Source organism: Dryobates pubescens, chromosome 3 (genome assembly GCF_014839835.1).
Source record: "Dryobates pubescens isolate bDryPub1 chromosome 3, bDryPub1.pri, whole genome shotgun sequence".
NCBI lineage: Eukaryota > Metazoa > Chordata > Aves > Piciformes > Picidae > Dryobates > Dryobates pubescens.
In genome coordinates this window covers 49,870,026-49,893,556 of record NC_071614.1, presented here as the reverse complement: position 1 = coordinate 49,893,556, position 23,531 = coordinate 49,870,026, and the positions used below count along the sequence as shown (strand labels likewise).

The following is a 23,531-nucleotide window of genomic DNA, read 5'->3' as shown; positions in this document are numbered from 1 at the left end:
TAATCAGGTTTGGGATGGGAGAGCTCTGGGGTGGGACTTGCTGAATTGGGTGTACTTGGCTTTGTTTTCCTTGTGTTGAGAGGAAGAGACTCTGCTGGTACATAGGGGAGAGAAACACAGGCTCCAGCCAGCCAGGAAGGGACTTGAGACAAGGGCTTGGGCTGATAGGAGAGGAAGGAATGGATTGAAGCTTGAGGAGGGCAGATTGAGACTGGAGATGAGGAGGAAGTTCTTGCCAGTAAGGGTGGGGAGACTCTGGCACAGGCTGCCCAGGGAGGCTGTGGCTGCCTCCTGCCTGGAGGTGTTCCAGGCCAGGCTGGATGAGGTCCTGAGCAGCCTGGGCTGGTGGGAGGTGTCCCTGCCCATGGCAGGGGGCTGGAGCTGGATGGTCTTGAAGGTCTCTTCCAACCCAACCTAAACCATCCTATGAGTCTGTGAGGGATAGGTTGGACACCTTCTTGTGTTCCCAAGACACAGTGAGGGAAGGCTGAAGCCCTTCTCTCCCCCAGCCTGGCTGCTCTGTGGTGCTCTGTGCTGCAGGCAGCTTGCCTGGGGCCACAGCTGTGGGGGGAACTCAGCTCTGAAGGCAACTTCTGCAGAGTGGCAAAGGGACAGAGAGTTCCAAGTCCCTGGGGCTCTGCTACCAATATTGGAAACACATTATCAAACCTTTCATATTTGTACTGAAATTTCTGCTGTAGTTCTTCAAGTTTCCACTGAAACTTCACTTCCATCTCTTGGCCTTGTGAGCACTTGGCTGTAGCATGGGAAAGCAAAAGCAGCCCCAGACTGTTCTTTTTTTTTTTCATGCTGCTTTCCCAAACTTCTAAGGGAGTTCCCTAAGGCAAAACTCAGCTCCATGGCAGCAATTCCCATCCCTGGCCTGATAAACAGCCCTGCTGCTGAACTCTTCTGCCCTTCACCCTGTTGTGCCCTGTTGCTATGGCTTCAAGTTGACCCCAGCAGCAAAAATGAATCAGACTCTGGTTTGTGCCTCTGACCACAAGCCATTGCCTCCTGAATTCAGAGAGCCACAGAACTGTCAGGCTTGGAAGGGAGCTCAAGGCTCAGCCAGCCCCAACCCCCTGCCATGGGCAGGGACACCTCACACCACAGCAGGTTGCTCACAGCCACCTCCAGCCTGGCTGCAAACACCTCCAGGCAGGAGGCTTCCACCACCTCCCTGGGCAGCCTGTGCCAGGCTCTCACCACCCCCATGGGGAACAACTTCTTCCTCACAGTCAATCTCAATCTCCTCACTTCTAGTTTTGCTCTATGCCCCCCAGTCCTATCCCTCCCTGACAGTCTCAAAAGTCCCTCCCCAGCTTTCTTGTAGCCCCCTTCAGATTCTGGAAGGCCACAATGAGGTCTCCCTGGAGCCTTCTCCTCTCCAGCCTGCACAACCCCAACTCCCTCAGTCTGTGCTCACAGCAGAGCAGCTCCAGCCCTCTGCTCCTTCTCGTGGCCCTGCTCTGGACACCTTCCAGCACCTCTAGATCCTTCCTGGCACAGAGGCTCCAGAACTGAGCTGACCTCCAGGAGTGCAAGGCCAGGGCTGCAGAGGCAGAGGGCTGCTGTGGCTTTGCAGTTGTGCAGCGGTTTATCCCTGGGTGTCATGGTCAGAGGGCAGGCTGGCAGTGCTCCTGTAGCAGTGTCCCCACCTGCTGCCAGTGCACTTGGCAGTGGGCAAGCTGTGGTGGGCTCAGCAGGGGTGTAGCCAGGGCAGCTCAGAGCTGGCAGAGGCTCCCAGCCCCATTTGGGGAACAGAATTTGAAGTCTTTCCCAGGCAAGCACAGTTACTGAGGCTACCAAGATGCTGCTGCTGTGCTTTCTGAGCTGCCTGCCAGACGGGCTGACAGCTTCAGAAGCAGCAAGTTCCCACTGCAGGCAGTGAGCTGTAGCTGTGGGAATCCCTTGCTGCTGTGTGGGTGTGGATCTGTGGCATTCCCAGGGTGGGAATCCCAGCATCCTGACAGGCACCAAGCCCTGGGCTGAGTGCATTCTTTCACAGCCTTTCCTTTTGCTCCATTCTCCTGGAGCCTGTCAGGAAGGTGAGGGTGAGTTGCCCAGGGTTTTTTTTGCTTCCCTCCTGATTTGTCCTTGCTTTCCTTGCTGTGTTCATTGCAGGCAGCTTCAGGACCCTGGGACAAGTGTCAGTAAAGATGGCACTGAGACCCCAACCCCTGGGAACTTGTGCTGTGGGCATGCAGAGGTTTTGAGTGCAGCTGAGGAAGTGGACCCAAGCTGGCCTTTGCTGGATGTTTGCTTGCATCCTTCTCTGTCCCAGGAAGTCTGCCTGTTGCTAGGCAAAGCTAATGCACAGTCTGTGGGCTTCTGGTGGTGAGAGGGATGCCCTGCATTTGGAGAGCTATTTACTAGGCAGGGGATGCAATGTGCTTGTCAATGCATTGTCTTCTTGCTGCCTCCAAACCCTCTCTTGGGCTCAGCTTGTTTGACACTGCCCAGCAAGTGACCTGCAGGTTTGTTGGCTCACAGCATCTGGGACTTTGCTGCTTGTGGCAGGCAGAGCAGCAACCTGCTGCTGTCCAGGGACACTCTGCTGCTTGCTTTCTCTTTTTTTAGACAGGGCAAAACTCCTCACAGTTGTTTCCTCTCTTATGTTTCTCTGTGCTTCTGACTTCTATGTTTCCCCCCTGGTCTCAGGTGTAAGGGGGATGGCTTCTTGGCCAGCTCCAGCATTGTAGCAGGCTGCTTGAGGGACATCTGCACTCTTCAGAATTCATTGATCCATGGAATGGGTTGGGTTGGAAGGGACCTTCAAGACCGACCAGCTCCAACCCCCAGCCAGGGGCAGGGACACCTCCCACCGGCCCAGGCTGCCCAGGGCCTCATCCAGCCTGGCCTGGAACACCTCCAGGGAGGGGACAGCCACAGCCTCCCTGGGCAGCCTGTGCCAGAGTCTCCCCAGCCTCACTGGCAAGAATTTCTTCCTCATCTCCAGTCTCAGTCTCCCCTTACCCCTCTCCCAGCTCAAAGCCAATGTCCCTCATGCTGGCACTCCCAGCTCTCCTGTAGCCTCCTTCAGGTACTGGAAGGCCCATGACAGCGGGGCTGGAACTGGATGATCTTCAAGGTCCCTTCCAACCCATTCTATGAAGCTATGAATTTGTTCTCAGGTGGTTATTGAGGCTCTATAAAGACATTAGCAGAAGTCAAATGATTTGATCATTGCAATCCTAGACAACCAGCTTCTTGTACACTAAATGTTGAAGGGGTGAGCTTTCCTCAGCTGAATCTGCCTCTGCCATTCCTGCTGCCTTCAGATCAGTGTTACTGGGAAGGGCCTCAGGGCAGTGGTAACTGCAGGGATTTTTGCCTCTCTCCCCTTCCAGTGTTCTGGTGCCTGTCCAGTTCTCCAGTGAGCAAGAGGTACAAGAAACTGCAGCTTACAAAGCCTGATGCCAATGAGATCAGAACTCAGAACCTGTGTGCCCCCCAAAAAATGAGAGCAAGAGCCATTTGTGAAGCCTTTTCGGCCAGGGAGCTGCTCCCTCGTGTCCTCAGAGAGCAGGGCTCAGGCAGCAGCCCTGCACTGAACTCTCTGCTTTCTCTTCACACAGGCCAACAGACCTCCAGCAAAGCTCAACCTCTTAACCTGCCAAGTGAAGACCAACCCCGAGGAGAAGAAGTGTTTTGACCTCATATCACGTAGGTTTGTCCTTCAGGGCTTTTTGCTGCAGCTGCTGTCCGAGAGTTGGGCATTTGGTGAGCCACAGAAAGTGTGGTGCAGCTGGGCAGTGCTGCCCTTCCCCTGACCATGTCAAGCTCACTGGTTTCATGCTCCCAGCTGCACCTCTGTCTTTGGGAAACCCTTTCTGGTGAATAGAACAGAATTAACCAGGTTGGAAAAGACCTCAGAGCTCATCCAGTCCAACCTAGCACCCAGCACCATCTGACCAGCTCAACCATGGCACCAAGGGCCTCATCCAGGCTCTTCTTGAACACCTCCCTGGGCAGCACATTCCCATGGCCAATCTCTCCTGCTGGGAAGATCTTCCTAACATCCAGCCTAACAGCTGCCTTTGCTCCTCCTGTCTGTGTCACTTGGTGCTGCCTCACAGCAGAGTGAGAGTAGCTGTGCTGTGACATCACTCCTGGTGTTGCAAGTGTCTGTCACAGCAGATCAAAAGCAACTTGGGACTTCTGTACAAGCTGAAAAGAAGCTTTTAAAAGCAGCACAGTGGTTGCTGTGTAACTGTGGAGAAAACCCTGACAGCTTCCTTTCCCTGGCAGCCTGATCTAGCTGGGGATGTCCCTGCTGACTGCAGGGGGATTGGGCAGGGTGACCTTGGAGGGTCATGGGTCTGTGCTTAGTGGGGTTTTGGTCTCAGAACAGGTACAAAGGTGAGATAAAGAAGCTGCTTATTGAAAACACCAGCACTGGATGCACTTGGGACCTGGCTGGGATGATGCAAGATTGGCTAGTGGGATGTTTCCTTTGCTGTCTCCCTGGGACAGTTTAGCCTTCTGTTTATGGAGGCAATAAAAATGCACAACTCTAATAGGTATCTGAACTGATTTGGAGAGAAGAGTATCAATTGCTCTCTTGACAGGGGCTGTAAAAGTACACAACTCCAACAGGTATCTGAAATGAGCTGGAGTGAGGAGAGTAAAGCTGGTGTGTTAATGGAGGCAATAAAACCCACAACTCAAACTGGTGTCTGAAATGGTTTGGAGAGAAGAGAATCAATGACTCTATTAATGGAGGCAATAAAAATGCACAAACAGAGATCTGAAACGAGCTGGAGTGAAAAGAACAAATCTGTTGATGGAGGCAATACAAACACACAGCTGAGAGATCTGAGCTGAGCTGGAGTGAAGAGTGTGAATCTCTTCCTGCTTTGCTCCTTTCTTGGGGCATGAAGCTGTGTTGTGCTTGTAGGTGTGAGCTGTGGCACTCCTGGGTGCAGGGCACAGCTTTTCCCTCTCTGCAGGACTCTCTCTGCAAGTGCCAAGCAAGCAGGGAAGCACCAAAGTGTTTGCTTTTGCCCTTGCTTCGTTGATGAGCTGGCCAGGTTCTGCCCTGTGCAGCTTCTCCCAGCACTGTCCCCTGGCCCACCAGACACAGGGCAAGCACTGCCAGCCTCTGGGCCTTCCCCACAGCACTGCTTCACTTTGTTTTACTGGAGAGGCTGAAAACATTGCTGAGGAGCTGCAAATTGCTATGTCAGGGCAAGGCAAAACTCCCTCCTTCCCCAGCATTTGCCTTTCTGTCCTCTCCTAGGCTCACAGAACAGATCTTATCCAGTCCAGCCTTTGGCCCAGCACTGCAGGGTCAGCACTAGCCATGTCCCTGGTCATCACTCTTCATCTTCTCCCTGCTGGAAAAGATCTTTTGATACCTTTTAATTTTTTCCTGGCCTGAATGGTTTTCAGAGGGAAGCAACTTGCAGCCCAGGATATCCTTCTGACAGCAGCCTTAGCTCTGCTCCTCTCCCCACCTCTGCTGGTTTGAATTCCAGCTCAGCCATGAGGCTGCCTCACACCTCCTTTGCTCATGAAGCTACCTCAGACCTCATTTGGTTCCTGGCCTTCAACTCACTTAGACTTTTTCTCTTTAACAGCTCACCCTGGTAGCAATGCTCAGAGCAGGACCTTTCTGAGCTTGGTGTCAGTGAAGCAGCTCAGAGCTGCTGCTGCTGGTAGTTTGGGCTTGGTGTTTGGCCATTTTTTGGCTATCTGTGGCTTTCAGAGCTCATTTGGACACTTGAAATCCTTCTTACCTTCACAGATGAACTCAGACAGGGACTCTGTCTAACTCACACCACCACAGCAGAGCTTTAGGGTTGTGATCACAGAATGGTCTGGGTTGGAAGGGACCTCCAAAGGTCACCCAGGGACATCCTCAACTGTATCAGGCTGCCCAGAGCTCTGAGGTTCTTGATGTGGAATCTGGACCCCATGCTGTGCTGCTGCTGGGCACTGCACAGAGCAGCTCCTGCCTGCAGAGAGCAACTCCACCTTGTACAGACCTGGCTGAGCTGCAGGCAGCACAACTTCCTAAGCCAGACCTTGTGCCTGCCCACACTCCAGTTGAGACCTCAGGCCAGTTTGGGGGACCTCAATACAGGAGAGCTGTGGAGGTGCTGGAGCCAGGGCAGAGGAGGGCAAGGAAGCTGGGAGGGGCCTGGAGAATAACTCTGATGGAGTGAGACTGAAGGAGCTGGGGATGGTTAGTGTGAAAGAGAGGAGGCTGAGGAGAGACCTCCTGGCTGAAAGGTGGAGAGGCTGCTGCTGGTCTCTTCTCATGGGGAGCTGGTGATAGAACAAGAGGGAAGGGCCTCAAGCTGCCACTGGGGAGGTTCAGGCTGGACAGTAGGAAACATTTCTTCCAAGCAGGAGTGGTCAGGCACTGGAATGTGCTGCCCAGGGAGGTGGTGGAGTCCCCAGCCCTGGCTGTGTTTCAGGGTGGTTTGGCTGTGGTGCTTGGGGCTGTGGTTCAGGGCTGAGCCTTGCAGAGCAGGGCTCTGGGTTGGCCTTGGTGCTCCTGAGGGTCTGTGTGGCTCTTAGGTTTTCCTGAGAGGTTTGGGCCCCAGCTGCTCTCCAGCCCTGTGTTTGTAACCAGCCTGTGGCTTGTTTCTCGTGCAGACGACAGAACCTACCACTTCCAAGCAGAGGATGAGCAGGAGTGTCAAATGTGAGTGCTTGGCTAACTTGGCTTTGGGTCCTGCCCTGCTGCTGAGGCATTGCCTTGAACCTCAGAAGTGCTGAAACCTTTAATAGCAACATGTTACTGCCATTTTAGATGGACATCTGTGCTGCAAAACAGCAAAGAGGAAGCTTTAAATAATGCATTCAAAGGAGATGATAACACAGGAGAGAATAATATTGTCCAGGAACTGACAAAAGAGATAATCTCAGAAGTCCAGAGGATGACTGGCAATGATGTGTGTTGTGACTGTGGAGCACAAGGTGACTCAATTAAGCATCTTCCTAACTGCTACCACTTCTGTGTCTGATGAGAGTGTTTTGAGCTGATCTTTTCTGCTTTCTCTTCCACTCCCTGCCTCACAAATCCTGCCCCCCCCCAGGATGTGCTGACAGTGAAGGGCCCTGCTGCAGGAGGGTTGGGTTGCTCTGTACCAATGGCAGTGGGCACAAAAGCAGCTTTGGAGCTAGTTTGGGGTTTTTTCCTCCCACTTGTCACTCTCCCTGCTGTGACTGAATGGAACTTACTTTCTCAGCCCCTGTGGTACCTAAGATTCACATTCAGCTGGGCAGCAGTAAGATGCTGAAGGGTTTTCTTACTGCATCTCTGTTTCCTTTCCTTTGGTGTTTGGCTTTGGGAGTGAGCCAGGCAGTGGGGCCAGGGTTGTGCTCCTCTGGCAGCGATGCAGGGCTGGGTCTGCTGCTGGAGGGATTCATGCTTGAATCCTTCCCAGGGGAGCTGCTCTTGCTGTGCCCTTCTGCTGTTCCAGAAGCACTGCAGCACCTGGGGGGCACTGATCTGAGATGGTAGCTGAGAGCCTCAGGTCTGAAGCTGTGTGATGAATATATCAATAGGGCTTCAATACAAAGCAGTGTACAAAGCAAATCAGTGCATGAAGCTCTATTGATTTGCTATGAAAGTCAATACATGAGGTAAATCAATATCTGAAGCTCTATTGATTGGCTTTGTAAATCAATATATGAAGTAAATCGGTGCAGGAAGCTCTGTTGATTTGCTTTATGCATCAGTATATGAAGTAAATCAGTGTCTGAAGCTCTATTGATTTGCTTTATCAATCAATAGTTGCTTCTATCAACAGACACTGTGTGGAACTATGGAGGAGTCAGTTCCTCACTCTTTAGAGGAGAAGGTTCTAAATGGCTGCTCCCAAACCTGCACCAAATAACTGAATGCCTGAGCTGCCTGACTCCTCAGAAGTGGTTTGCCTGGGAACACTGCAGGCAGGATGCAGAACACCAGGGGAAAGGAGAAGCAGGGGCAGTGAAAGGAGCTGGAGCCTGAGTGCCTGAAAGAGTAGAGCAAGAGCTCATGGCAGGGTGGTGCCACCTGTGCCTCACATTCACTGCTGCTTCGCTTCAGGCCTGCACCTGAAGGGCAGAGGAGGTCCCTCAGCCATTGTCCTGCCAGCCTGAGCCTCAGCTGAGGAGGTGGCACCACCACAGGGGTGGGGGAAATGCAGCTCCTGGAAGCCACTGGGAGGTGGCCAGCTGGGCTGCCTGGGCAGCTCCCTTTGCAGAGCAGAGGCCTTCACCAGAGGAGCTCCAGGGCTTCATCTTCAATCTTTCCCCCTTTAAAAACCCTGCTGTGTTTCCCTCCAGAATGAGCCCTGGGCCTTCTTACCTTACCCTCCTGCTGTTTCCCTTAAAACCCCTCCTGGCTTGTGTTTCCCTCTAGAGCAAGTATAGAGACCTGCACCTGCAAAGCTGCCAATTGCCAGCCAGCAGTGGTGGTGTGGAGCTCAGTTCTGGCTGTTGATGCTGTGGATGCTTTCTCTTCCAGATCCCACCTGGCTTTCAACCAATCTGGGAATCCTAACTTGCATTGAATGCTCAGGAATCCACAGGGAGCTTGGTGTTCACTACTCCAGGATGCAGTCACTTACACTGGATGTGCTGGGAACATCTGAGCTTTTGGTAATCAAGTTGCTTCTGTTACCTTTGGTGCCAGCAGGTAACTGCCAGGGGGGCTTTGTGTCACCCTGGAAGTGGCCTCTGCAAAACCAGAGGTTAAGGGAGCTCAATTCTTGCAGTTTAAGCCAGAGCCTCGGTGCAAACTTTGCCTGACTTGAGCATTCACAGCAGCAGAGGCTCCATGCCATGGCTTGATGGCTGGCCATGGGCTGGATAAGGAACTGCTGGGTGGGCACACTCCAAGGGCTGTGATCAATGCCTCTGTGCCCAGGTGGAGCTCCTCAGAGGTCTGTGCTGGCTCCAGTGGTGTTGAAGATCTTTGTCAGCAACATGGGCAGGGGATAGAGGCACCCTCAGCAGGTGTGCTGATGGCACCAAGCTGTGTGCTGGGCTCCCCTGGGGGCAGGGATCCATCCAGAAGGAGCTTGACAGGCTTGAGAAGTGGGCCAGGGACAACTGCAGGAGGTGCTACAAGTTACACTGCAAGGGACAGGCACAAATCCAGGCTGGCAGCAGAGTGGGTTGAGAGTAGCTCAGAAGATCTGGGGGTGCTGGGTGCTGAGCAGCTCCCCAGGAGCCAGCAGTGCCTCCTGCAGCCCCCAGGCAGCTGTGAGCTGGGCTGCAGCCAGAGCAGGGTGGGCAGAGGGCAGCAGAGGGGATCCTGCCCCTGGGCTCTGCTCTGCCCAGACCTCACCTCCATTTCTGCCTCCAGCTCTGGGGTCCCCAGCAGCAGAAGGACACAGAGCTGTGGAGAGAGCCCAGAGGAGGCCACAAGGATGCTGCCAGGGCTGGAGCAGCTCTGCTGGGAGCACAGGCTGAGGGAGCTGGGGCTGTGCAGCCTGCAGAGGAGAAGGCTCCAGGGGCACCTCAGAGCTGCTGCCAGGGCCTGAAGGCAGCCTGCAGGAAGGCTGCAGAGAGACTTCTGCTGAGGGGGTCTGGAGCCAGGCCAAGGGGGAAGGGTTTGGAGCTGAGGCAGAGCAGGGTCAGGCTGGAGCTGAGGAAGAAGTTCTGCAGCAGGAGGGAGCTGAGCCTCTGGCCCAGGCTGCCCAGGGAGGCTGTGGCTGCCTCCTGCCTGGGGGTGCTGCAGGCCAGGCTGGATGAGGCCCTGAGCAGCTGAGTGCAGCTGAGAGGTGTCCCTGGGCATGGTGGGGAGCTGGCAGCAGAGGAGCTCTGAGCTCCCTTCCAGCCTGAGCCCTTCCAGGACTCTCTGATTTGTAGTTTTTGTACTTCAAGTCCTCCTCCCCTTGGTTGGGTTTGGAAGAGCACAGCTGCTTGCCCCCTCAGCCTCCCTCTTACATAAAAAGTGAAGGACTTCCCAAACACTTTCTCCATTCATTATTCTGGAAGTTAACTTTAATCCTCCAGGGAAGGAAATCAATCCACAGAGAATTGCCAGATGCCAGCAGCAGCTGCCCTGTGCCAGCCCTTAGCCAGCTCAAGGCCATCTGACAGAGCTGTTGGCTCTGGTGTCCTGATGGGTTATTCTGCAGCTTCCTGCTCCTCTGGTAACCCCCAGCTGAAAGCTGCCCTCCAGCAAGGTCCCTCCTCAGCTGCTGGGCACTGCCACCACAGCAGAGCTAGGAAGCAGCAGCCCCAAGGCCCTTTCTCCTTTGCTCTGGCCAATAGCTGAACACAGTTCCTGAGCTGGGGGTGCTGGTGTTTTGTTAACAGCTTGCAAAGAACATTGGGAATGCTGGCTTCAATGAGATCATGGAGTGCTGCCTGCCAGCTGAGGAGATGGTCAAACCCAACCCCAGCAGCGACATGTAAGTACAGAGCCACTCCTGCTGCAACAGGCAGGCTTTGGATTTCATGCTGCTCATGGCTGGGGCTGGCCCCAGCAGGCCCCAGGGGATCTGGAAGGCCAAGGAGGAAGCCTCTTCCCTGGTGCTTTGCATGTCTGCCTCATGGACCTTTATCTGTCTGTGCTTCCCTAAGAGCCAGCAGGTGCAGGATAGAAGCCAGGCAGACATGGAGCTGCAAGGCTACTCCTAGCAGCCCAGCAACAGGAGGCTTTGATCTTTAGGGCAGCCTCCATCTCAGCTTCCCACCAGGGTTCAGAGAGGGAAATTCCTTCATGTTGGCTACTGGAATCTGCTTCTGTGGCTGCATTCCACACTGCAAACCCAAGGCTGCATGTCTGGTGTGCACTTTTAAACAGAACAATGCATCCAGTGCTGGAGCCTCTGCTCCAGGAAGGCTCTGGAGGGGCTGGAAGGTGTCCAGAGCAGGGCCACGAGGAGGAGCAGAGGGCTGGAGCTGCTCTGCTGTGAGCACAGACTGAGGGAGTTGGGGTTGTGCAGGCTGGAGAGGAGAAGGCTCCCAGGAGACCTCATTGTGGCCTTCCAGGATCTGCAGGGGGCTGCAAGAAAGCTGGGGAGGGACTTTTGAGACTGTCAGGGAGGGATAGGACTGGGGGGGATAGAGCAAAACTAGAAGTGAGGAGATTGAGATTGACTGTGAGGAAGAAGTTGTTCCCCATGGGGGTGGTGAGAGCCTGGCACAGGCTGCCCAGGGAGGTGGTGGAAGCCTCCTGCCTGGAGGTGTTTGCAGCCAGGCTGGAGGTGGCTGTGAGCAACCTGCTGTGGTGTGAGGTGTCCCTGCCCATGGCAGGGGGTTGGGGCTGGCTGAGCCCTGAGCTCCCCTCCAGCCCTGCCAGGTCTGTGGCTCTCTGGTGAATGAGAGCTGGTCTTGGCCAGTTGTATTTGAGGGGACTTGCCCACAGGGGGAGGACATTGCCAGCTGTGAGTCCTGTTCAATTGCAGGAATGCCAGGAAGGATTACATCACTGCCAAGTACATTGAGAGGAGGTATGCAAGGAAGAAGCACTCTGACAACGCAGCTAAGCTGCATGCCCTGTGTGAAGCAGTCAAGGCAAGAGACATCCTGGGCTTAGTCCAAGTCTATGCTGATGGGGTGGACCTCACAGAGAAGATTCCACTGGCCAATGGCCATGTAAGTGGTGGCACTGCTGTGGGTGGCAGTGCAGTGTGCTCTCACCAGCTCAGCACTGCCTTTGTCCTGCAGCACTGCTGAGCACCTGCCCTGTGCTGAGGCCATGTGGCAGCCACCAGAGGAGAGGTTCAGTGGTTTCATCTGCAGCTGTGGTGCAACACTAGAGCAGGGGGCACTGAGGGTGGGCACCACCAGGAGGAAGCTCTTCACAGGGGGGTGGTGGACCACTGGAACAGGTTGCCTGGTGGTGGTGGTGGTGAGGCCTGGAGCCATTCAAGGTCAAACTTGCTGGGGCTGTGAGCAGCCTGCTGTAGCTGGGGATGTCCCTGCTGGCTGCAGGGGGTTGGACTGGCTGGGCTGTGGAGGTCTCTCCCAAGCCAGTGCATGATGATTTGAAACTGAAAATCTTGCCTGGTCCTAAAGTCATCCCTGGAGACATTCAAGGTCAGGTTTGGAGGGGCCTTGGGCAAGCTGAGCCAGGATCCTGCTGACTGCAGAGGGGTTGGAGAAGATGACCTCCAGAGATCCCCTCCAGCCCACTCTGTGATATTTTAGATGCAGCAAACCATGGAGTCCTGCAGGCTGTTGGTGTGCAGCCTGTGTCTGCTTGAAAGGAGCAGAGGGGAAGCAGAGAAAGTCTTCCCAAGAGCTGCTCTGGTGGTGGCATGTCTGAACACTTGGAAGGGAAATCCTTTAGCTGATCTCACTGAGGACCTAGCAGAATTTCTCCTTCTCTGGAGATGAGGGAAAAACCCAAATGTGTTCTGGTTTTGTTCCTCTTAGGAGCAGGATGAGACAGCTCTGCACCTGGCTGTGAGGTCAGTGGATAGAACCTCCCTCCACATAGTTGACTTCTTAGTGCAGAACAGGTGAGTGTCCAGAGAAACAGCAGCATGCATGGATGAATTGATGATGATGATAAATAATGATCATAATAAGTAATAACAGACCCATAATCAATACACTGCTGTCTTAATCACCTATGGTAGTAATCAAAAAGCCATACATAGCAGCAGTACCAGGAGCAGTAGTAGTAATAACAATGATCTTATGTCCAGTGATGCAAGTACTGGAGGAAGAATGGTTTGGTAGAAACACTTGGGTAGAGAAGAGAAGGCTCCAGGCAGACCTCAGAGCAGCCTGCCACTACCTGAAGGGCTCCAGGAGAGCTGGGGAGGGACTTGTGACAGGGGCTGGGAGTGCCAGGCTGAGGGACAATGGCTTTGAGCTGAGAGAGAGGAGACTGAGACTGGAGAGGAGGAGGAAATTCCTTCCAGGGAGGCTGGGGAGAGCCTGGCACAGGCTGCCCAGGGAGGCTGTGGCTGCCTCCTGCCTGGAGGTGTTCCAGGCCAGGCTGGATGAGGCCCTGAGCAGCCTGGGGGGAGGCCAGCTGGGGGGGAGGTGTCCCTGCCCATGGCAGGGGGCTGGAGCTGGAGGGTCTTTGAGGTCCCTTCCTACCCAACCCTTTCTGTACATACAAACACTAGAACTGATCCTGCAGGTGGAACTTTGATGTGAAAGGTCTTGTCCTGAGCAGGGTTGGTTGGCAGAGGGAAGGCAGCTGAGTTTCATCAGCCTTCTTCCTTCCTCCTTGTGCTGCACCAGTGGCAACCTGGACAAGCAGACATGCAAAGGCAGCACAGCCCTGCACTACTGCTGCCTCACAGACAACGTGGAGTGCCTCAAGCTGCTGCTCAGAGGGAAGGCTTCCATTGAAATAGGTAGGAGGCTGATGTGGGCTGCAGTGCCCTGCTTAGCACTGCTGCAGGTGACCAGAGGCAGGAAATGCACCTTCTCTCTTGCTTGGCACAGTGCTGTCCACATAACCTTCAGTATGGAACCCAACCACTCTGCACTGCTTGGCTTCAGTTTGCCATTGGCTTACCCCCACCTCATGTTTCCCAGGCATGCAGCGAGGGCTTGAGCTGGGACCCTGCGGCCAGCCCCCTGCGGCCGGCCCGCCCCCTGCGGCCGGCCCGCCCCCTGCGGCCGGCCCGCCCCCTGCGGCCAGCCCGCCCCCTGCGGCCAGCCCGCCCCCTGCGGCCAGCCCGCCCCCTGCAGCCAGCCCCCTGCGGCCGGCCCGCCCCCTGCGGCCGGCCCGCCCCCTGCGGCCAGCCCGCCCCCTGCGGCCAGCCCGCCCCCTGCGGCCAGCCCGCCCCCTGCGGCCAGCCCGCCCCCTGCGGCCGGCCCGCCCCCTGCGGCCAGCCCCCTGCGGCCAGCCCCCTGCGGCCAGCCCCCTGCGGCCAGCCCCCTGCGGCCGGCCCGCCCCCTGCGGCCGGCCCGCCCCCTGCGGCCCGCCCCCTGCGGCCAGCCCGCCCCCTGCGGCCAGCCCGCCCCCTGCGGCCAGCCCGCCCCCTGCGGCCAGCCCCCTGCGGCCAGCCCGCCCCCTGCGGCCAGCCCCCTGCGGCCAGCCCCCTGCGGCCATCCATGGCTGTCACTCCACCTGTCTGCCATGCAGAGGTGCTGCTGGCCTTGTGCAGAGGGTGGCCATGAAGGAGGAGATGCATTTTCCAGTGTGTTGGTCTGGTAGCTCACTCTGTACCTGCAGGCTTGACTTTATCTCTAGTCATGGCCATGGTGATGCCTGTCCTCATGACTTCCTCCTCTTGCTCTTGCTGTAGCCAATGAAGCAGGAGAGACCCCACTGGACATAGCTAAACGTTTAAAGCACACCCACTGTGAAGAGCTGGTGAGTGGGGGCAGGGCTGGGGAGGGTGGGGAAGGCTCCAGGCTTGGGGCAGAGTGGCTGGAAACTGCCCAGCAGAGAAGGACCTCAGGGTGTTGATAGCAGCTGCAGATGAGCCAGGGGGTGCCCAGGTGAGCAAGAAGGCAGCAGCAGCCTGGCCTGGGTCAGCAGTGGTGTGGGCAGCAGAGGCAGGGCAGGGATTGTGCCCCTGGGTCAGACCTGGGGAGGCCACAGCTTGAGTCTGGGTTCAGTTCTGAGCTCCTTACTCCAAGGACATTGAGGGCTGGAGCAGGTCCAGAGAAGGGCAGCCAAGCTGGGGAAGGGTCTGGAGAAGAGGGCTGGGCAAGAGCAGGAGTAAGATGATGTTCAAAGGTCCATCCAAAGCCAGCCCATGGTGTAATTCTTTGCAGAGGTGTTGGCACCAGCACTACTTTCAGTAAGCAAGGAGAGCAGACAGGTGGGAGCAGGGCTCCTTGCTCCCCATCACTGCACTTAGTTTGACCCTAAGGCAAGCCCCAGATGGTGTGATGCTTACTGCCAGGAGATGGAGAGTGTCCCTGCAGTGGGCAGTCAAAACCTTTTTGCTTTTGAGTCACTTCTGTTGTATTTGGTCAGAGACCTTAAATCTCAAACTTCAACCCAGAGCAGTAACTTCCCAGGCTGCTGAGACTTGGCTTTCAAAATGAAAGTTCTTGTGGCAGTTGGGGACCAAGGTCCCTTCTGGCTGTGCTTGACCCATGCTGGTTTAGAGCAAGGCCAGGCCAGAGGTGCCAGCAGCCATCTTCTTTTCCTCAGCTCACTCAGGCACTCTCTGGAAGATTTAATTCTCATGTCCATGTGGAGTACGAGTGGAGGTTACTCCATGAAGACCTGGATGAAAGTGATGATGATGTGGATGAGAAGCTGCAGGTTGGTGCCAGTCTGTTATTTTTAGAGCCTTGGGGGTGCTGAGCAGCTCCCCAGGAGCCAGCAGTGCCCTCAGGCAGCTGTGTGCTGGGCTGCAGCCAGAGGAGTGTGGCCCTTGTGCCCCTGGGCTCTGTCCTGCTCAGACCTCACCTCCAACCTTGCCTCCAGCTCTGGTGAGCCTCTGGCAGGCTGCCCAGGGAGGTTGTAGAGCCTCCTGCTCTGGAGACATTCAAGCCACACCTGGCTGTGTTCCTGGGTGCCCTGCCCTGGGTGCCCCTGCTCTGGCAGGGGGCTTGGACTGGATGGTCTCTGGGGGTCCCTTCTGCCCCCCACCACTCAGTGTTCTCTGAGGTGAGTTCAGGTGAGGGGCATCAGGGGGTCCTTCTGTTCCTGTCTTTAAGCAACCCAGCCCCAACCGCAGGGAGGACAGACCTGTCAGCTTCTACCAGCTTGGATCCAGCCAGCTGCAGCCCAGTGCAGCCTCCCTGGCCAGGGATGCAGCCAGCATGGCCAAGGACAAGCAGAGAGGCTTCCTGCCCAGCCTGCTGCAGAACGAAACCTACGGAGCGCTCCTGAGCGGCAGCCCTGCCCCCGGGCCGCCTGCAGCGCCTGGCACCGGCAGCGCTCCCCCGCTGCCTCCCAGGAACCTTGGCAAAGGTACAGCCAGCAGCAGGGTGTGGTGAGGAGTGGGAGAGGGGCAGCTTCTGCCACTGCTGCTTTGGGAGAGGCTTTTCTCTTGCAGGGGCTTTGCACAGGTAAGGCCTGGAGGCGCTGGCTGAAGGCTGGAGCTGACCTGCTGGGAGGGAAGCTGCCCGGCTGGGCCGGGCTGGATGCTCGGTGTGCAGGAGCAGACAGCACAAGGTGTGCCCAGGTCAGCCCAGACAGCACAAGGTGTGCCCAGGTCAGCCCAGCAGAGGCCATTGACAGGCAGGCTGCAGGCAGTGCAGTCCAGCAAGTGCTGTGGTTCTGCTGTTGGAGGGGCATGTGGCTGCTGTGGAGCCATCTAACAGCTGGAGCAGGTCGCCCAGGGAGGCTGTGGTGCCCCCTGAAGAGTGCAGGCTGATGCTCAGGGCAGAGTGGTGCTGCAAGTCACCAGTCACAAGCAGCTCCCAACTGGAGCAGGTTGCCCAGAGAGGCTGTGGGTGTCCCCTGCCTGGAGGTGTTCGAGGCCAGGCTGGGTGAGGCCTGGAGCAACCTGGGTTGGAAGGGACCTTGGAGGTCATCTGGTTCCCCCATGGCAGGGGGGCTGGAACCTGATGACCTCCAAGGTCCCTTCCAACCCGTTCCCTGACTTGGGAGAGTGGCTGCAGAGCAGGAGAGTTTAACCTGGCAAAGTCTTCTGAGCAAATCCTGCTCCAGGGTTGTTGCAGTAAAAGCCAAAGTGTCCTGCTGTGGGGAGCTGGATGGTGTGAGAGCCCTGGGGGCTGGCATGGAGCTGGCATCTGGAGGCTGTGCCCTGAGCAGCAGGACCATGGCAAACCCCCACAGCTCATCCTGCTTCTGGAGGGTTGGGAGCTTTGTTCTTCTCTTCATACCTGAGCTGTTTGGGCTCCCACGGAGCAGAAAGAAGCCTCTGCAGCTCCTCTGTGTGCTCCCTGGGGTCAGTCCCTGTGTGAGGCCAACAGCTTTAGGGCTGCTGCGTGGATGGAAGGCTCCAGTCCAGAAGGATTTCCTCTGCTGCTGTAAAACTCAGGCTCCAGAAGAGGAGACACCAGTGGGGAATGGCTCTGGGGCTTCGGCCAGGGTGCCAGGCTCCAGACTCCAGTGGCAAATGGGACCTCTGTCACATCAGATGTCTCCCACTGGACTCAGAGGTGTGGCTGCAGCATAACAGTTGGGGTAAAAGACCCTGTTCTGGGGGAAGTTTAGCAGCACCTGAGCCCAGGTGGGATTCCCTCCATCTAGCACCTCTGCAGTCCCAGCTTCATGTCTGGGCACTTGTTCTGCTTGCTGGGAGGAAATGTTTGCCCCCCCCCCCCCAAGCAGGACAGTCCCCAGGGAAGGTTCCCTCACCTGGCTGCTGGCCTCCAGCTCTGCCTGAGCAGTGCAGCTGGGCTGCTAAAGGGCTGCTCTGCCCTTTGCTGGTCTCTTACTGCTGCCCCCCTGCCTTGCCCCCTGCCTTGCCTCCTGTGTGCCCTTCAGGACACTTCCCAGAGGGTCATTTTAATGCCACTGCCAGCCCCAGCCTCCTTGGCACCGGTGCAGTGCCAGTGCTGCCAGGCAGGCTGCCTTGCCCAGAGCCTTAGCTGCTGCTCCTCACTGCAGCAGTGTCTCAGGCTCTTGTTTCATGTCCTTAGCTAAGTCTGCCGTGGTCTCACTGCCCTCAGCTGGTTGCTGCTGGTGGTGTGATGCTTCTGGTCTGTTGCTGCTCCCTGACCCTCTGAGCTCCAGGCTGCTCCCCAGGGCTTCTCAGCCTTTAGTGCTTCTGCCTGCAACCTAATACTTACTCACTCCTTACTCTGTGGCATCTTTCCTTGCTCTGAAGCTCGTGTGCTGAGTAGGGAGGAGGCTCTGTGAAGTGTGGTGGTGGTTGGGGCCCCATCCCTGGAGACACTCAAGGTGAGGCTCAGTAGGGCTCTGGGCAGCCTGATCTAGTGGAGGATGTCCCTGCTGCCTGCAGGGTGTTGGGCTGGGTGACCTCCAGGGGTCCCTCCCAGCCCAGCCCACTCTGATTCTGTGAAATGGGAAGGCAGCTCTGCAGCCTAAGGATGGAGACCTCCAGGAGGCCCTGAAGAAGCTGTGCTCTGTAAGGGTTCCCTGGGCAGCTCTTCAGCTGCCTGTCTGGGTGAGATTCAGCAGGTTTCTGTCAGCCCAGGTCCAAGGGAATGTTCCACCTGCAGCCATCTGCCAGTGCTCACCTGAGAGGGAGGTCCTCTTCTGGCAGCACCTGAGAAGATGCCAGCTGCCAGTCAGGGATGGCAGAAGGTGGCAGGCATGGCCTCCTGTCCTGTTGAGCCATCCCTGCCTTGCCAAGTCCTGAGGCATTTTGAAGGAATGACTGGGGACAGATTTTCCTTAGGTGAAGGGTTAGTAAGGCTGGAGTTAGAACTCTGGGCAGCAGGTTCTGTGTGCTCTGGCATCCAGCAGGGTGCAGAGGGTGCAGGGGCTGAGCAGGGTGCCCCAGGAGCAGGGCTGTGAGCCTGGCAGGGGGTGCTGAGGGTAAGCACTAATGCAGTATTTTCCTCTCTTTTTAGTTCAGCCTTCAGTTCTTGGCAGTGGTACTCAGACAATTTCTTCATCTAATGCAGTGTGGAAGACAAATTCTTTAGGAGTGGAGAGTGTAAGCAGGCAGAGGTCCTCCTCAGACCCTCCAGCAGTCCATGCCCCTGTGCCACCCCTGCGGGTCACCTCGACAAGTATGTTCCCCCTGCCCCCTGCTCCTGCCCTTGCTTGCTTCCATCTCCACAGCTCCTGCTGCTGCTGCTGCTGCTTCTGGTGCCTGTGGCTTGGGGCTGCCTTTGCATCCAGGAGCTCTGTGTGAACCTTCTGCTCTGGGGCTCCAGCCAGGGCTGCATGCTGCAGTGCAGGGCCAGCAGCGCTCACGAGCTGCAGCTTGAGATCACAGCTCCTCACCTGCTAGGGAGTGGAGGTGGCCCTGGGGCCAGGGGAGGTGGCCCTGGGGCCAGGGGATGTATCTCAATCTCTCAGTGGATGTTTCTTGGATTCCAGTGGATGTATCTCTGGGTTCAGTGGCTATCTCTGGGGATCCAGTGGATATGTCTCTGGATCCAGTGCTGCACTCCTCCCTGGTTGTAAGGCTGAGTGCTACCTGCAGGCCTGAGGCCAGGTCTCCACCTTGTGCTTGGTTCTTGTAGACCACGGTCTTGGCTTGATGGTTGGACTTGATGATCCTAGAGGGCTTTTCCTACCCAAACCAGTCTCTGTTTCTCTCATGCAGAGCTGCTGCTGCTGTGGTTGCAGGACTCCAGCAGCTCAGGAGCTTTCATTCTTCTACCTCATTTGGCAGTTTGAGTTGATTGCTGGAGCCAGCACGGAGTAAGGCAGCTGGGAGCATTCCAGCACATGGCTTCCTCTGCAGAGAAGCCCCCAGATGCTGCTCAGTTGGCTGCTCCTCCCTCACCCAGGCTGAAGGCTCTGATGGGGCAGTGGCAGCCCTTTGTTAAATGTGCTCTGGGCTACCAGCTGCAGGCTGTGGCTGACTGTGGGGAGGCTCTGCTGGTGCTTGATGGAAGTGAGGTGCTGGAGATCTCTCTCTCACCTTGACTGGGTGCAGCAGAAGGTGAACCTCCTCCCAAGGCCAGGGTTGCTTTCTGATTGCATGGAACAAAACACTCACCTTGGGTGGGGGTCATTCCTCTAACAGGAGACCCTGAGATGAGAACCCAAGAAACACAATCTCACAGCACAGGGGGGGTTGGAAGGGACCTCTGGAGATCATCCAGTCCAAGCCCCCTGCTAGAGCAGGACCACCCAGAGTGAATCCCTCAGGAAGAGGTCCCAGCAGGTGACAGAAATGTAATTGCTGTTCCCTCTGCCTCTCTCCTCCAGATGTGCTTTCTGCAGCACCACCACCTCCAGTGGCCAAGACAGCCAGCATCATAGAAGCCTTGAACCAGCAGGCAAAGCAGCCTCCAGCTGCTGCACAGAGCAAGCCAGCACCACCACCACTGCCTCCACAGCCTCCCAGCAGAGTGCCTCAGAGGAAGCCTCTTGCTGGGTAACTGCTGTCCCTTTGCTCTTCCATCTGCTCAGAGGTACCCAGAGCTGCTCAGCTCTGTGGTGGAGAGCACCCAAACCACCTCTGCAGCATGGCCACTGCTGCCAGGGCTGTCTGCTGGAGCATGGCAAGGGACAGAAGGCAGGCACTGGGGCAGCAGATGCCAGTGAGAGCCACGGTAGCCTGGGGGTGGAGGTTGCATGGCTCTGCTCTGCCCAAGCTGCTGACCTTGTGTCCTCCTCCTGCCTCACCTCAGCAGCTAAGTGCAGCTTACAGGGGGGCAGCAAAAATGCAGGAGCAAAGCTGCAGCCAAGGAGCTGGCCCCAGGGTGTGCTGAAGAGGTGGCCACAGCCTGAGCATCACATGGGAGAGGCTTTGGTTGTGGCTCAGGTTCTGCTTTGGTTCTCAAATGCTTCTCTTTCTGCACAGGCCTGAGAAGTCATCAGCCTTAACCACCAAAGGGCAGTCCAGAGGACTGGGGGCTCTGCAGCAAACTGGTAATGGTGCTTTGGAGATCAATTGGTTGTCCTGAGGCTGCCATCAGAGCAGCCTGGGGGACAGGCTGGGCTCTGCTCCACCTCAGTGGCTCTGTACAGGCAGCACCAGCAGTCCTCTTCCTCCTCTTGGTGCTGCAGGCCCTGGTGCCTGGAGCTCTGCTGCACGGACAGAGCTATGGGGCTGGGGGTGAGGGGCATGTGGTGAAAGCCAGCCACAGAGTGGCTGAGGCTAAGGGGAAGTGACAGGGCAGGGGGAAGTGGCCTCAGGGTGTCCCAAGGGAGGCTCAGGTTGGATATTAGGAACCATCTCTTCCCAGCAAGGGTTCCCAGGCACTGGCACAGGCTGCCCAGGCAGGTGCTGGAGTCCCCGTGCCTGGAGGGGTTCAAGGCCAGGCTGGATGAGGCCTTCAGCAACCTGGGCTGGTCGGGGAGGGGTTGGAACTGGATGATCTCTGAGGTCTCTTCCAACCTAAGCCACTCTGTGAAGGTCTAGGAAGGTTTAGTAGGCAGGAAGGGCTGTGAGGGCAGAGAGTGAGCAGAGGGGGAGGTGAGGTGCTTGGGTCTGCTCTCTCCTGCTTTGCAGGCTTGGCTCTCTTCCAGCAGCATGCAAGGTCTGGGGGAGTTCTTTGAGGCATTTTTGGTAAGGAAAGGATATAAAAAAAGTCCTTTCCAGTTCTGTAGGAGCACTGAGAAGGGAAACACTCAGAGGCTGTGGAATTCTCTGTGTCCATGCAAGAGCAATTCAGTAGCTTGCAGTTTGTGCCCTGACTCTCGCCTGTGCTTGAAGCGTGGCTGAACTTGCCTTGTTCTGCTCCCCAGCAGCAGAGCCATCCTCAGCCTGTGACACCCCAGGACCACAGCCTGGCTCCACAGCCAACCCCCTGGCACAGATCCAGCCACCAGCACCCATGCCAAGGAAATCCCAAATGGTAAGCAGGCAGCCTGGGGGGGGTTGTGGCACTCCTCCACCTGCTCCCAGCCACACTGTTGGCATCACAGCGTGGCCTGGGCTGGGGGAGCAGGGAAACACAGAGCCTGCACCCTGGATTAGGTCCCTGGGTGACTTCTGCTAAGGATGGAGCAGAGCTTGGCTTCTCCTGCTCTTCTGTCTGACTGGAGAGCAAAAAGCCACCACCAAACCCCAAAGTCAAGGAGCTTGGATTCTGTGTGTCCCAGTGGGACCAAACCAGCCCAAGAACTAAGGCTTTGGCTCCTTGAAGCTGGGTAAGCTTCAGAAGCAGTGTGCCCAGGTGGCCAAGAAGGGCTCCAGCAGCCTGACCTGGTGTGGGCAGCAGGAGCAGGGCAGTGATTGTCCCCCTGGACTCAGCACTGCTGAGGCCACAGCTTGAGTGCTGGGTTCAGGTTTGAGCTCCCCACTGCGAGAAGGACATTGAGGAGCTGGAGCAGGTCCAGGGAAGGGCAACAGAGCTGGGGAAAGGTCTGGAGAAGAGGGCTGGGGAGGAGCAGCTGAGGGCCCTGGGGGTGTTGAGTGTGGAACAGAGGAGGCTGAGGAAGACCTCCTTGCTCTCTGCAGCTCCCTTGGTGCAGAGCTGTGAGAGGCTTGGCTGAGCCAAGATGGAAGGTTGCTGAGGGAAGCTTGGCCCACGGTGGTGCTGCAGTGGTTGCAAAAGGCTTTGGCTGCTCTCAGATGCAGCCTGAAGCAGCAGCTCCCAGCACAGGAGGTGCAGCTTAGCTCTGCCCTATGAGGAGTCACAGGAGGGGGCAGGTCTGGGGCCTTCTGATCAGCCCCAAGTCTCTGCTGCCTCCTCTGTGCTGTGTTGCTGACCTGGGCTTGTCTTTGCATTGCAGTCCAAAACCAAGCCCAAGAGGGTCAAAGCAATCTACAACTGTGTGGCAGACAACCCTGATGAGCTGACCTTCTCAGAGGGGGACATCATTGTGGTGGATGGTGAGGAGGACCAGGAGTGGTGGGTGAGTCTCCTCCAGCTGCTCTCAGCGCCCTTGCACAGCCACGGGAGAAGTCCTGAGCTTCATGGAGTGGGCTGGGTGGGAAGGGACCTTGAAGATCATCCAGGCCCAACTGCCTGCCACGGGCACGGACCCCTGGGAGTGGGGCTGGAGCTGGACGGTCTGCAAGGTCCCTTCCATGGCCTGGGAGAGCGGCTGCAGCGGAGCAGCCGGGGCTGGTGGGAGGTGTCCTGCCCGTGGCAGGGGGCTGGGGCAGAGGGTCCCCGAGGCGCCTGCTGGCCGGCAGGGCTGTGTGTGGGTAACCTGCTGCTCTCTGGCCTCTTCCAGATCGGCCACCTGGAGGGGGAGCCGTGCCGCAAGGGAGCCTTCCCCGTCTCCTTCGTGCACTTTATCGTGGACTGAGGCCCGGCCCTGCCAGCTCCGCCCAGAGGCCGGCGCTGGGCTCTGGCTCACTTCATCTCCCTGCCTGCGGGCACCTTGCCGCAGCTCTGCCCCAGCCCCAGGTGCTGCAGCTCCCCTCCCACCGGCATCCTGCCGCTCCCGGGGCGCTTCCAAACCTCTTCTCCACGGGAGGGCTTCCGAGGAGCGGTTTACACTTGAAGGCAACAGCCCAGAGCTCCTCCTGTGCCTGCCGAGGTGAGCTGCAAGCCCAGCTCCAGCACCACCTGAGGAGTGGCTCTGTCCAGTCCCGGCCCTGTCCTGCTCTTCCCCCTGCTGTCCTCCGACCGTGGCACAGCTGGGTGCTGCTTCCCCGGCCAGAGGAACTCTCTGCTCCTCCCAGGGCAGTGACCTCTGCTCTCCGCACCCTGGGAAGCGTTGGAAGCACGAGCAGCAAGCTGAGCAGGCTCTGAGCAGGCCTCACTCAGCACTTTGCCACCCAGGCTGTCAGGAGTGAGAGGCAGTGGGCTGAGCTCTGGGCAGGGGGAAGCCTTTCGGCTGCCCCCGGAGCAGCTCCCCTGCCCCGGGGCGGATGTAGATATTTGCTTCACCTTAGTCGTTGGACTTGCTGGGCCTGTGGGCCTGGGCCTGTGTCCTCTTCCCATGCTGCACGTGTGTAGAGCCTGTTTCTGGAACGTTCTGTAGGTAGGTGCCATCCCTTTGGGTCACTGGATGGGACTGCTGCTGGCTGCCCACCCGCTGGCAGTGCTGCTGAGCTGCTCCCTGGGGCCAGGACCCCTGCAGCCCCTGACGTGTGCTGAGCTCGGATGAAGGACTGCAGAGCACTTCCTGAGCTCCTCTCAGCAGAGGGCTGAGACTTGGGGCAGGTTCAGACCCCGAG

The 23,531-nt window shown here is 57.2% G+C and overlaps 1 protein-coding gene across 1 annotated transcript in view; it reads left to right on the top strand.

Annotated features, from left to right (window-relative positions):
* Positions 1-22,663, top strand: part of ASAP2 (ArfGAP with SH3 domain, ankyrin repeat and PH domain 2) — a 69,089-nt gene extending 46,426 nt beyond the window's left edge. Inside the window, exons 12-28 of the mRNA XM_054180128.1 lie at positions 3,582-3,669; positions 6,610-6,658; positions 6,767-6,933; positions 8,471-8,604; positions 10,273-10,367; positions 11,367-11,556; positions 12,340-12,425; positions 13,162-13,277; positions 14,178-14,245; positions 15,038-15,151; positions 15,550-15,805; positions 18,343-18,504; positions 19,658-19,826; positions 20,256-20,323; positions 21,143-21,252; positions 22,133-22,255; positions 22,580-22,663. Coding sequence (XP_054036103.1) covers positions 3,582-3,669; positions 6,610-6,658; positions 6,767-6,933; positions 8,471-8,604; positions 10,273-10,367; positions 11,367-11,556; positions 12,340-12,425; positions 13,162-13,277; positions 14,178-14,245; positions 15,038-15,151; positions 15,550-15,805; positions 18,343-18,504; positions 19,658-19,826; positions 20,256-20,323; positions 21,143-21,252; positions 22,133-22,255; positions 22,580-22,654 — 2,070 coding nt within the window. The 3' untranslated portion in view covers positions 22,655-22,663. The remainder of the gene's footprint in view (positions 1-3,581; positions 3,670-6,609; positions 6,659-6,766; positions 6,934-8,470; positions 8,605-10,272; positions 10,368-11,366; positions 11,557-12,339; positions 12,426-13,161; positions 13,278-14,177; positions 14,246-15,037; positions 15,152-15,549; positions 15,806-18,342; positions 18,505-19,657; positions 19,827-20,255; positions 20,324-21,142; positions 21,253-22,132; positions 22,256-22,579) is intronic.
* Positions 22,664-23,531: the final 868 nt, after the last annotated feature.